The 14,003-nt window shown below is 39.1% G+C and overlaps 1 protein-coding gene across 1 annotated transcript in view; it reads left to right on the plus strand.

Annotated features, from left to right (window-relative positions):
- Positions 1-14,003, plus strand: part of accs (1-aminocyclopropane-1-carboxylate synthase homolog (Arabidopsis)(non-functional)) — a 64,031-nt gene that overhangs the window by 18,067 nt on the left and 31,961 nt on the right. Inside the window, exons 4-7 of the mRNA XM_073049629.1 lie at positions 464-523; positions 6,996-7,066; positions 9,521-9,590; positions 11,695-11,761. Of these exons, the coding sequence (XP_072905730.1) occupies positions 464-523; positions 6,996-7,066; positions 9,521-9,590; positions 11,695-11,761 (268 nt within the window). The remainder of the gene's footprint in view (positions 1-463; positions 524-6,995; positions 7,067-9,520; positions 9,591-11,694; positions 11,762-14,003) is intronic.

A 14,003-nucleotide genomic window follows, 5' to 3' on the forward strand; every position in this document is an offset into this window, starting at 1 on the left:
CACCAGGTTGGGAACCCCTGCCATAGAGGCTGCCTGGCCTGCTGAGTTCCTCCAGCAGTTTGTGTGTGTTACTTAGATTTCCAGCATCTGCAGATTTTCTGATCAAAGTGTGATCAATATTTATAGCATGTCTGATACTCAAAAAGTATTTTCTCCTTTCTCTGCCTGTAGCTCAGCAGAAGACTCCTTGTTTCAGTAAGATGTTGATCTCATTTCTAGAGATATCCATGATTGTTTTAAATAAAGTTTGTTACATGTAAAATTGTAAATGCTAATATTCCATATCATAGGCAGTAAAAATCCATATGGTATTCTATATGCCTTAAGTTGTGATTGACTTGTAAACTAAAATTGGAGTCATCTAGCACTAACGTTACTGTGGAATTTTCTAAAGTATGTTTGGAACTAGATCTGTTTTGTTTAGATGAGTTTTATTATATTCATTTTGCTTTCATCTTTCCAGGGTATTATTAATCTAGGACCCAGTGAAAACAAGCTGTGCTTTGACCTTCTTTCCAAAAGGGTATGTCCATTTGTACTTTAGCCTTGTTAAAGTTATTTTGAAGTATTACATCCTTCATGATCATGACTTCAGTCTCATTTCCAGTATTAATAACATCTTGCACAAGACTCCAAATTTTATACTGCAGATAAGAATGCTTCTCACTTTTGATAAATAACAAGGTGGCACAGTTGTGTAACGGTTCGTATAACACTATTACTGCACCAGCAGTCTGGGTTCAGTTACTTCGCTGTCTAACCACTTCGTACATACTCCCCGTGACAGTGTGGGTTTCCTCCAGGTGCTCTGGTTTCCTCCCACAGACGTACAGGTTAGTAAGTTAATTGGTCAGAATAGGTGTAATTGAGTTATACGGGCTCGTTGGGCTGGAATGCCTGTTACTTTGCTGTATCTCTGGTATAAAAAATAATAAATTTTGGATTTTTTTTCCAAGTCAGTTTTGGTCACAGTCTGTGGCTTGTAGACTGCTAGGAAATTACTGGAGTATTTTACAAACCAGCAATTTCTCCATATCATTACGTGACTATAAATTTAAGAAATAAGAATCATATTCATAGTTTTACAGTAGCCCATAGCTTTAAGAAATGGGCCCCTCAGCCCACCATTCATCTTTTCCCCATCTATAATAATCCTGTTTGCCCACATTAGGACCATATTCTATCATTTCAAAATTGTACAGATTGAATTTTATAAAAGTGTCTTTGTTGAAGGAAAATAAGTTTCCAACTATTCAATCGGATGTCATTTGTGATTATAAGATGCTGATTTGTGGGAGTTTCATCACAGTGAGACAGACCCAAAACTTTACTAAGCTTTAGTAGTAATCCGTTATGAACGTTTTATTTGATTTATTCATCGGTATTTCTGAAGAACAGAAATCGGAAATAGAAATCTCATTAAAGGGAGGAAATTTGGAATTAATAGTGATGGTACAAATGTTTGGAGATACCAAGTGACTTTTTTCACAGGAACCTTTCAAATTATTTTTTGAATGTCACAGTGCAATTCATCCAACTGTGATGCACAATTCTTATTTAAAATGGAAATGCCAGTTCACAAAAGAAATACATTACAGAATGTGATCTCACTACATGGACGATACCACATTTGAATAAGACCTTCAAACATGTCATCGATGGGTAATTTGTCAATTTGCTGTTAATGGGACCTCAAGGCATGCAGATTTTCTTTTGTGTTTGCCTTGTTAAAATAGTGACAAGAACATAAAGCTTTAAAGCAATTCGGAGTACAGGTTGAGCACCCCTTATCTGAAATTCCAAAATCTGAAAATCTCCAAAATCATAAATTTGTTGGAGTGCTGGCGTGATGTCACAATTGGGAAATTCCACAAGGCACTGGGATGGTTACCAGGCGATGCACAGATCTTCTCAGACAGTCCTGAGAAGTGAGTTAATGAAAAATAGAAAAACACACATAAAGCAAAAAATAAAGATCTCGATTGTGTGTTGAAAGAGTGGATTCGTCACTGTCAAAGTGAGCATGTGCTGCTTAATGGTACACCAAAACTAGCAAATATCTATCATGGTGAAATGAAACTTGAAAGTAATCATGAAAATTCAGCAAGTCAGTTGCAGAAATTTAAGACAATGCATGGCATGAAATTTTTAAAGAGTTAAAATATTTTAAAGATAAAACATCTGCTGATCATGAAACAAAGAGAAATTCGTTGATTAGTTTGCAAAGATCATTGCTGATGAAAATCTAGCACCAGAGCAAGTCTACAATGCTGATTGTTTTTATACCTCACATAAAACCTAAAAAATAGTAAAATACAAATACAGTGTACTGTAACCTTCTAATCAAAACATGGCATCGCAGAAGGAGACTGAAAGCCTGCTGTTGTTCAACAGCTGATTCAGACATTCTCCCGATGCTGCTGAGCTGCTTTTGTTACCCTGCACACATTATATTTTCATTATCTTAATAGTATGTAATAATTTTTACTGTTAAGTACATATGTGTGATGAACAAATGTAAGAAAAGGAGTGCTTAATGGGTAGCACATAAATTCCATTGGAAATGATGACAATCCCAATCTCATTATATCTTCCAAAATCCAAAATCTGAATCACTTCTGGCCCAGGTATTTCAGATAAGGAGTGTTCAGCCTGTATTTGGACACATACATGATAGATTCTTGAATGTCTTGTATATTGTAGACGAGCTGCCTTTTTTATTTTCTGTAAACTGAAGATCAAACGTAGACTCAACAGGAGGAGTGAGCTCGTTTGCACTCTTCTCTCTGGAAATCAGAATGTCACATGATGGATGCTATGAGCTGATTGGTTTGAAAACTGCACTGGTTTGATGTAATTAGCCCCACTGCCTCTTGATGAGAGAGTGGGTAGGGGAGGAATAAAGAGGGAAAGGCGGGGTTTCCACTGCTGACACTATGTGTAATACCACTAGGGGACATTATTGGGCTCAGAGTTACTGCTTTTTGTAATCAGTAGCTGACTTGGTTTTAGCTTAAAGAATGGTTACTTGCTCAAGTCACTATTCGGTTCTTTTCCTCCCAACCAGATACACTGTTCTCAGGCAAGCAGTTGACTTGCGTTGTGTTCAGATCAGTTTTATTGCCAAAATATGCTGCCAGCATGGACAGTATTATCAGCTCGTCTTCAGAAAACTATTTGACTTGTATTTAATGCAACTGAGGAAAGGGACTGGATTTGACAAAGAAATAGAAACTGTAGTTTAATTCCATTCCCAATCTGCTGCTGTTCGGCCTCGTTGATTCAAAAACATCTTTCCCAGTGCATTTAGTTGTAGTATTCCAGATTGATTCTGTAAAGTTTTGCAGAACCGGTTATGTTGCTGGTAGTTACTTGGGTAATCAAACTCAGACTTAAAGGATGATATAATTGGATTAAAGGATGATTAATAATCCAGTCTTCAGCTTAATGTTATACATTTGATTTTATATGTATGTTAACCTTTGCTATAATTAACAGCAGTTTGGAAAGCAAACTGTGTACCGAAGTGACAGCACGGCAGTGTAGCAATTAAGGTAACTCATTATAGTGCCTGCGATTGGGGTTCAATTCCTGCTGCTACCTATAAGGAGTTTGTATGTCTTCTGATGACTGCTTGGTTTCGTCCCGGTGCTCCAGTTTCATCCCACGTTCCGAAGACATATGTGTTAGGGATAATAAGTTGTGGCGATGCTACGTTGGTGCCAAAAGCATGCCAACATTGGTGGGCTGTGCCCAGCTCATCCTCAGACTGTGTTGGTTGTTAGCGCAAATGACATATTCTACTGTAAGTTTCAATGTACTTGTGATCACATCTACTGTGATGAAGTGCTTTGAGAGGTTAGTCATGGCCAGAATCAACTCCTGCCTAAGCATTACCTGGATACATTGCAATTTGCTTACCATCCCAAATTGGTCTACAGTGGCTGCAATCTCACTGGCTCTCTGCTCGGTCTTGGATCACTCGGCCAATAACAATACCTACGTCAGGCTGCTGTTTATTGGTGACTGCTCAGCATTCAACACAACCGTACCCTCTGAACTAATCAACAAGCTCCAAACCCTGGGCCTTTGTAACTAGATCCTTGACTTCGTCTCAGGAGACCACAATCTGTGCGGAAGGGGAGTAATATCTCTTCCTTGCTGGTAATCAATGCTGCTGTACCTCAAGGACATGCTTAGCCCACTGCCCTTCTCTTTTAACACTCATGACTCTGTGGCTCAAGCACCATCTATAAATTGGTCGCTGACACAACCATTGTTGGCAGAATTTCATATGGTGATGAGCAGGCGTATCAGATAGATCAGCTGGTTGAGTGATGCCACATTCACCGTCAGTTAGACCAAAGAATTAATTGTGGACTTCAGGAAGGGGAAGTCGGGGAACACACATCAGTCCTTATTGATGGATCAGCAGTGGATAGAGTGAGCAGTTGGACCCAACGTATTTATGCAATTACAAAGAAGGCTTGACAGTGACGATATTTTATTAGGAGTTTGGGAGACTAGGTTTGTCACTAAAGACTTCCGCAAATTTCTACAGATGTACTGTGGAGAGGATTCTAACTGGTTGCATCACTGTCTGATATAGAAGAGAATTTCACAGGATCGGAAAAAGCAACAGAAAGTTGTAAACTCAGCCAGCACCATCATGGGCACTAGCATTAAGGACACCTTCAAAAGGAAATACCTCACCAAGGTGGCATCCAACGCTAAGGATCCCCATCAGCCAGAACCTGTCTTCTTCTCCTTGCTACCATCAAGAAGGAGATACAGGAACCAGAAGACAGTCAACATTTCAGAAACAGCTTCTTACCCGGAGCCATCATTTTGAATCTCTCATTGCTACAGTTGAAGTTCCCACTTGCTTCTTAAGTGTTAAAATTATACCAATGCCCAAGAAGAGCAGGGTGAGCTGCCTTAATGACTTTCATCCAATAGCACTCACATATATGGTGATGAAGTGCTTTGAGAGGTTGGTCATGGCTAGAATTAACTCCTGTTTCAGCAAAGACCTGGACCCACTGCCAATTTACCTATCGCTACAATAGATCCACAGCAGATGCAATCTGATTTGCTCTTCACGCGGCCTTGGATTACCTGGAGAGTACATATACCTTTGTCAGGATGCTGTTTATTGACTACAGCTCAGCATTTAATACAATCATCCCTACAGTTCTGATCGTAAAGCTCCAAAGTTTGGGCTCTGTACTTCCCTCTGTAACTGGATCCTTGGCTTCTTAACCAGAAGATCACAATCTGTGTGGATTGGAAGTAACATCTCCGCCTTGCTGACAATCAACACTGGTGTACGTCAGGGGTGTGTGCTTAGCTCACTGCTCTACTCTCCCTACCCCCCATGACTGTGTGGCTAGGCACAGCTCAAATGCCATCTATAAGTTTGCTGATGACACAGCTATTATTGGCAAAGTTTCAGATAGTGATGAGAGGGTGTACAAGTTTGAGATATATCAGCTAGTTGTGGTGTCGCAGCAACAACCTTACACTCAACGTCAGTAAGACCAAAGAACTGATTATGGACTTCAGAAAAAGTAAGACAAGGGAACACACACCAGTCCTCACTGAGGGATCAGAAGTGGAGAGAGTGAGCAGTTTCAGTTCCTGGGTGTCAATATCTCTGAGGCCCAGCATGTCGATGCGGCTACAAAGAAGGCACAGCAGTGGCTGCATTTCAGATTTGGTATGTCACTGAAGACACTCGCAAATTTCTACAGATATACCATGGAGAATATTCTAACTGGCTGTATCACTGCCTGGTATGGGGAGGGGTGGGTGTGGTGGCTACTGCACAGGATTGAAATAAACTGCAGAGAGTTGCAACTTAGTCAGCTCCATAATGGGCACTAGCCTCTGTAATGTCCTGGACATCTTCAAGATGTGATGCTTCAAAAAGGGGAAATCCATCATTAAGGACCCCCATCACCCAGGACATGCCTTGTTCTAATTGCTAGCATCAGGAAGGATGTACAGAAGAAGCCTGAAGGCACACACTCAGTGCTTCAGGAACAGCTTCCTCCCCTCTGCCATCTGATTTCTGAATGGACATTGAACCCATGAACACTACTTTTACACTGCTTTTTAATTTAATAAATACTACATATTTAACTATTTAATATGTAAGTATTAATTCATGCTTTTTAATTATTATGTATTGCATTATACCGAAACCACAAAGACACCAAATTTTACGACATATGCTAGTGATATTAAACCTGATTCTGATTCTGACAAATAAAGCTAATCTTTAATATAATTGTTAATATAACTGCTGTGGAATGCAAGAATTGTAGGATACAAAGCTACGGACTGATTTGGTGGTTAGTTAAATTGCAGCCACGTTTGATTAAAATGTAGAAGTTGGAATCCATTGTTAGTTGTCAAAAGAATGATGTTTTGGAAGGGTAAGCTGGGAAAGCGTAACAAAGTTCAGATTATTGGATGAAGAGGATTTGTCGTATCCTTTGGGATTGAGGACGACTTAGTGAATTCATCACTTCACCGCATGCAGCAAATTCCAGCGTTATCTGGATTTTCTTTTTTTTATTGAAATTCCCCTCTTAAGGTCTTTGCTTGACCAAATCTCCCACTTCCTTTCAAATCCATCGCTTTGACCAAAGGTTTATGTGTCCCTCCTAAATTGAATCTACTGAATTCAACATTTTCCTATGCTAATATTTAAAGCAGTTCAGCTCCAAATGCATTTCATGTTTATTACTTTCAAGGCACTTAGTAAGCTTATTGAGTATTCCAGAATGTTCCAGTATTTGATTTCTTTAGATTTATGATTGCATTTCTCTTTCATCTATAGAATCTTTCATATAAAACTGCTAAATGCACAAATAAACAGATAACAGATTTCAAACTGTTTTCATTGCTGACTTGTAGATTTATAGTTATTGAATGAGTACCTCCTGTTAAGCATGCTGAATAGAATTGCAAATTGCTCTTTTTTGCAGTTAATGCAGACTGACATAATTCAGATAGATCTGCCACTCTTGGAATATTCAGACTGGAAAGGACAAGATTTGTAAGTACTTTGTGATTTTTAATATGCTGTTTATTGGTTTTGGATTACATAGACATGAATTAGCTACCACAAACACATACTGAGTCAATACTGAGTCGGTGGATTCAAGCTGAAATGTAGGAATTGACGACATACTCTGGGTTGATATTTCAGTGCCTGTTGTTGGAGATAATTACAGTATGTTTCAGTTTAGTAATTTAGCAGAAATATTTTCAGGGACATAAAATTTGTGATGCACGGCATTTAGTCCATAGGCTCAATTCTGTCTGCAAGAGAATTCAGTATAGTTCTGCTTGTGTCAGGAAGGAGCAAGCTGCCAGTGCTCATATCTGTTCTGCCTGCTGTGTTAACAGTGACGTCCAGGTCTCCAAAGCTGGCTCCTGGCTAGAAAGGCCCTATACATTCTGCTAAAAGTAAAAGCCAGCCCACATAAGGGTCAAATACACTTTGTCCCCAGTTTTTAAAAAAACTTTTATTTGACATTACACCATTTAAAAAATGATACTTCTAAAAATGTAAAAATAAACTATTTCAAAATTAGAGCTTTTAAAACACCAAAAGCATCTAAATGGAATTAGATGCTTTAACAAAGTGAGTTTGGTGCTTTTCCTTAGAGCCATTCCTCTATTGCATTGAACTGCTCAAAAGTCTAAAACAAATGCAGCTGAGAACAACAGAAAGTTATTACATCATCACCGAGGAGATCAATGTTAGCAAGACAGTCAGAATGGCAATGAAAGGGGTCTCAAAGGAAGTTTAGGTTCTCCACATTAGTGTGAGTGGTCCTCAGAAATAGTGTGGTTTACATTACCTCGAGAACATCTTTTGCATATACTATCAATACTGTTGTGTAGTTATAACACCAGGAAGCATTTTATTTCTATTTATGCACTGATACTTTTTCTCTCTTGTCCATTCTCCACTCGTTGCTTGGCAAAAATAAAGCGAAGCTCTACCAGCTTAGGTCTTGTGTTGTCAACGTAGTGACTTGTTACGCTATAAACCACCATCCGACCAGAGATACTGCCAGATCTTCTTCTTACTGAATTACATCTGTAACAGTGATATTCCCTTGTGAGATTCCTGCATTGGATTCCTAAATGGGAAAAATGTGCTTGTATAGTAGTAAGGTCAAAAGGGGGGGAATAGAAAGAGGTTATTTGAAAGAAGAATAAAGGCAATTCAGGAAATAATTTGACCAGGGAGTAACAGCCTGCTGTAACTTCCTGCCTCTAATTTCTTAGAAGTTTGCAAAGATTCACCATGACATCTAAAACATTGACAAACTTCTATAGATGTGTGGTGGAGAGTGTATTGAGTGGTTGCATCACACCCTGGTGTGAAAACACCAATGCCCTTGTATGGAAAAACATACAAAAGGTAGTGGATATGGCCCAGCCCATCACAGGTAAAGCCCTTCTCCCACCATTGAGCGCATCTATGCAGAGCAGTGTTGCAGGAAAGCAGCATTGATCATCGTGGAACCCCACCATCCAATCCATCCTCCATTCTTGCTGCTGCCATCAGGAGGAGGTTACAGGAACAGTTACTACCCCTCAATCATCAGGCTTTTGAATCAGAGGGGATAACTTCACTTGCTCCATCACTGAACTATTTCCCACAACCTATGGACTGACCTTCAAGGACTCTTCACCTCATGTTCTCAATATTTATTGTTTTTCTTCTCCTTCTTTTTGTATTTGCAGTTTATTGGGTTTTTTTCCCACATTGGTTGTTGGGTGCAGTCTTTCATTGATTCTATTGTGTTTCTTATGTTTACTTGATTGCCCACAAAGAACTGAATCTTAGAGTTGTATATGGTGACATATGTACTTTGATAATAAATTTACTTTTCACTTTCAACTTTGAAAACATGGTGAATGCAAATTATTTGACGGCATAACCTGTAGGGTCATACACTGAAAGGTGAGAAATGAGGTAATTTGGATAAATGATTCTTGACGAGAATTGATGCACAGGGCTAATGCAATTATCTATTCACTATTAAGCCACCAGCTTGATTCTTGCACTGTCCAGCGTGGCAGTGGGATGTACCGTCTCCAGTATTTCTCTCGTGAATTGATCAGGGCTCTTTTCATAGAACGTCTCAAGTGTGCAACATCCACCGACTTCTGTATGAGAAAAGCAGGTGTAAACCTCCAGCTCATGTCCCCTCCACGTAGCACACTGCGTATCCAAGTCATTCCTTGCCACTGCATCAAAATCTTTACAGTATTGATGAAGGCTCCCAATTTTTATTTTTAGTGAAAGTTAATCTTATGATTGATATGCTCGATAAAGACAAAAATATAAAATAGTATTGGTAAAACTGTGACGCTCTATTTATAACTGCCCAGCTTTTTATTGTGTTTTGCTTTCGTGAAAATTTCAACGTCACGGAGTTTACAAAAGACAATTTATTTATTTTGTCTTTTCATGAATCTACGACCTCAGTCTCCGAGTGGACATTGCAAAGTTTTTGACGCATCACTGTAAAGCTCCTGTGTATCTCAAGCCTGACAACGTGAGTAGTGCGGTAGCCAGTTAAAAAGAAGTATCTGTGCATATTAACTTTGAATTTTGTTAAATAGTATTAGTGAGGATGGGAATGGTTCCTCTCTGTATGTTGGTGATGAAATTGGAACAGCTATTTCAGAAAGAGAAAAAAAACTATTTTGTTCATTAACAGTGTGGGGTTTAGCACGTGTCGTCTGTAAAATTATTATGCTGAGTGGTGTTTATCTTGGCAAATATTTTCGGTGTAAGCTGCAGTCTGAACCAGGTGGTGTGCAGCCTTCTTGTTGTGTCATTCCTAAGCTGAATCTATATTTCCACATCTGATACTTCATCAAAACAGCATGTTTTCATCTCATTCGCAGTATTCATTTTATGCCAATTAGCCCCCTCAGCCCATAAGAAATGGGACTAGTCCTCTATTGCAACTAAATTCCATTTTTCAGGCATCCTCCCTGCTACTTGTTTAGATTTTCCTCTTTTAACTCACATATTCTTCTGACTATATGGATTCAAATTCCTTGCCACGTTTTACAGTCTTGACTCCTATCTCTGCTGAATACCACATCCTTTCTTAAAAAAAGCTTGGACAGGTATTTGGATGGTAATGATTAGAGGAGAATGGGCCTCATGCGGACTAATAGGACTACTGTAGACAGACATCACAGTTGGCATAGATGAGATAAGACAAAAGGGCCTGTTTATTTGTTGTATATTTTTATGATGCTTTAAAATTTTGCTGTTAACAGTGCTGATAATGGTCCTGCTATGTATTCACTGAGACAATAAAAAATGTTAGGGTACTGGTTGACAAGATAAACAATAGCAAAGTGTGTTGGAGATTTTCTTTGTGGATCCATTTGCTGAGTTACTCATCAGAACTACTCTGAGATATCAGAAGTCTGCTTTCACCAAATTATCAAATGAATTGCCACGTGCAATGGTCTTGAACTTCTACCACCCAATTATCCCATTTAATTACCCCACCCTCAAAACTGGAGATACACAAGACAATTCACATGTTGCCATGCAATACACAAATTGGAATTCTTGTAGATTATGGGTATTAGCTATTCACAAGTCGTATTGTTTGTTGTATATTTTAACATGATGTAGATGAATGAATTGCTGCAATCCCCTGATTATAGAAAAGGCACCAAATGTTCAATATACCCCGTGTCATAGTATAAAAGTAGAACTTAATTTATAATTGCCTGTAACCCTGAAACGATTGGTACTGAGATTATAACCACTGCACTGATTATACTGTACTGAGTATGTCCAGCAAGAACTATAGAGGAGAAAAGATCATGAATGAAGCTCAATGAAAATATTATTGTCTTGAAACTTCAACCCTTTCTCCACAAAAGTCTTTGGCGTGTTTTGTTCTTACTTCAGTTTTCTAGTACCTGCAGTTTTTGTTTTGCTTTTTAATACTGAGGCCTGAATATAATTTTGTCTCTTCACCCTTAAACAATACTTCTCAGTAGTCCTGAAACCTTAATTCTGTGTTGCATGTCTGACAGGAGGAACATCCCAAGGCAGTCCCTGGGTAGATGTAAGCAATATGTTCTCCAGTCTAGGGTTTACAGAAAGAGTTTTAGCAGCTGCCACTTGTCCTTAATCTATTCATAAAGAACTGCAGGAGAAAAAAGTATAAAATGCTGTGGTTCTGACTGTGATGGCTGGTGTAATAATGGTTTCTCCTAGGCCAAGCTCAAGCACCCTAATTACCCATACAGTGATAATATCCCTGCAACATACAGTGAAAATGGAAGAGAAAGCAGGAGTAAATCTAAACCTAATATGAAGTTGATAAAGTGAGAATTTATGGATCAAAATGATAAAATCATGAGACACATATTAAAAAAACAAACTGCGGTAGGAACTCAGTGGGTCAGTTTAAATTTGTGAAGGCAAAGGGATAGTCAATATTTCAGGCTGAGGCCCTGCATCAGGACTGATTTGTATAGTTCAATATCAGATATTTTTGTAATGCCAACCCTTCCCTCCCCCGCATCCTTTTCCACAGTCCCCACCTCAAATGTAATACTTTTACATGAAATACTCCACATCCAAGAATGTTGCATTCAATAAATTTTTCATTATTCTAGATAGTGGTGGTTAATGGCTGTGGATCTCTCTTTTCCTCATTGTCTGCTGTGCTCTGTGATCCTGGAGGTAGGTAAAAGCTGAAACTGTGCAGTTGTTCATTTAAACAGCAAAGTATTTGGATTTGACATTGAGTTGGGCAGGGTTGTACTCTGGATATGACATTGTTCCTTAACATTTTATGTGCATATCATTATCATAAAAATAACTTTTAAACTACTGTGTAGCTTGAAATGGATGTAAATGAAATATTAAAAACTAAGTTCCTGATCCAGAAATGAAGACCATAAGACATAGGAGCAGAATTAGGCCATTCAGCCAATTGAGTCTGTTCCACCATTTCATCATAGTTAAATTATTATCCTTGTTAACCCCATTCTCCTGCCTTCTCCCCGTAACCTTTGACACCCTTACTAATTAAGAGTCTTTCAACCTCAACTTTAAATATACCCAATGACCCGGTCTCCACACCATCTGTGGGTATTCCACAGATTCGCCACCCTTTAACTAAAGAAATTCCTCCTCATCTGTGTTCCAGAGAGTCATGCTTCTATTTTGAGGCTGGTCCTAGACTTCTCCACTGTAGGAAAAATACTCCCAACATCAACTCCAGCCCTTTCAATGAGATCCCCAAGTATTCTTCTAAACTCCAGTGAGTACACTCCCAGAGCCATCAAATGTTCTTCATACAAGAACCACAGTTACTCTTGACTCCTTTTCTAGAGTTTAGCTTTAATGTTCATCCAAATGAACATAAAAATGAAACTGTAGAAAAGGAGTGAGAGTAGCTGTGTGTGCGACTATTCAGTGAATTAGCATCAAAGGACCATTGTAATCCTTGAATCACCTACCTTCCAACACCAATGAAAATGATCGTGATTGTCACTTGGCTGATCCAGGATATTACTGCTAGTATTCCTTGTGGTCTCAGGCTAGCATCCTTGGACTAAATGTCTTCAGCGGCTTCATCATTGACCTTTTGTCATGTAAAGAATAGTTTCTTCACATAGAAATTTGGAATGTTCGTTTGTATTGATTCTGTAGTGTGCTGAAGTATTCATGTTGCCCAAAGTTGGTTGACACTGCAGTTATACCTATAAAGATTGGAAAAGTTTGGAACATATCAAGGTGAAGTATGGCATCAAAGTTACAGGAGGCACAAGAGACTGCAGATACTGCACCTTGGAACAGAAAAATGAGCTGCTGGAGCAACTTGGCAGGTTAAGCAGTGTCAAGGGAAAGGGACGGTTGGTGTTTCTGTTTAGAATCATTCGTCTGGATTGAAAGTGTAGAGGGGAGGTAGCCAGTGTAATGAAGTGAGTCGGTAGGATTGGGCAAGAGCTGGCAAGTCGTAGGGGGATCCCTGTGAGGAGTGGTCGATCAGCTGGGATAATGAAGGGTGGAAATTACAACAGGGGCTGGAAGATGATAAGTGGAGACAATTAAGATTTATGAAACTCAAAGTCAAAGTAAATTTATTATCAACATACCATAAATGTACGTTACCATATACTTCCCTGAGTTTCATTTTCTTGCAAGCATTTACGGGAAAACAAAGAAATACGATAAACATTTATAAAAACAATATAGAAACAAAAACTGATACATACTAATGTGCAAAAGAAGACAAATTGAGTAAATAAAAAAATTAATGATATTGAGAACATGTGACATAGAGTCCTTGAAAGTGAGCCTGTAGTATGTGGAATCGGCTTAGCGTAGAGGTGAGTGAAGTTTTGACACTGGTTCAGGAGCCTGATGGTTGTAGGGTAACAGCTGTTCCTAAAGCTGGTAGTGTGGAATCTAAGGCTCTTGTACCTCCTTCCCAGTGGCAGCAGCGAGAAGAGAGCATGGCCTGGGTGGTATGAGTCTTGATTATGGATGCTGCTTTCTTGTGGCAGCACTCCATGTAAATGTGCTCTGTGGTGGGGAGGGCTATTTCTGTGGTGGACTGGGCTGTATCCACTACTTTTTGTAGGCTTTTTCGTTCTTGGACATTGGTGTTCCCATATCAGGCTGCAATGCAACCAGCTTGGATACTATCCACTATGCATCTATTGAAGTTTGCTGAAGTTTTAGGTTACATGCCAATTTTATGCAAACGTCTAGGCCAGTGGAGTAGGAAAGGTTAAAAAGCTCTTGCCCTACCCCTACCCTCACCTCCTCATGCTAATTATCTCCCTCCGTCTTTCATTTCAGATGAAGGGTCTTAATTCGAAATGCCAACAATCCATTTCCCAGGTTTCATATGCTGTCTGTGACCTGCTGAGTTCCTCCAGCAAGCAGTTTATCTTTCTGATCAGGGACACAG

This window comes from Hemitrygon akajei, chromosome 6 (genome assembly GCF_048418815.1).
Source record: "Hemitrygon akajei chromosome 6, sHemAka1.3, whole genome shotgun sequence".
NCBI classification, from domain to species: domain Eukaryota; kingdom Metazoa; phylum Chordata; class Chondrichthyes; order Myliobatiformes; family Dasyatidae; genus Hemitrygon; species Hemitrygon akajei.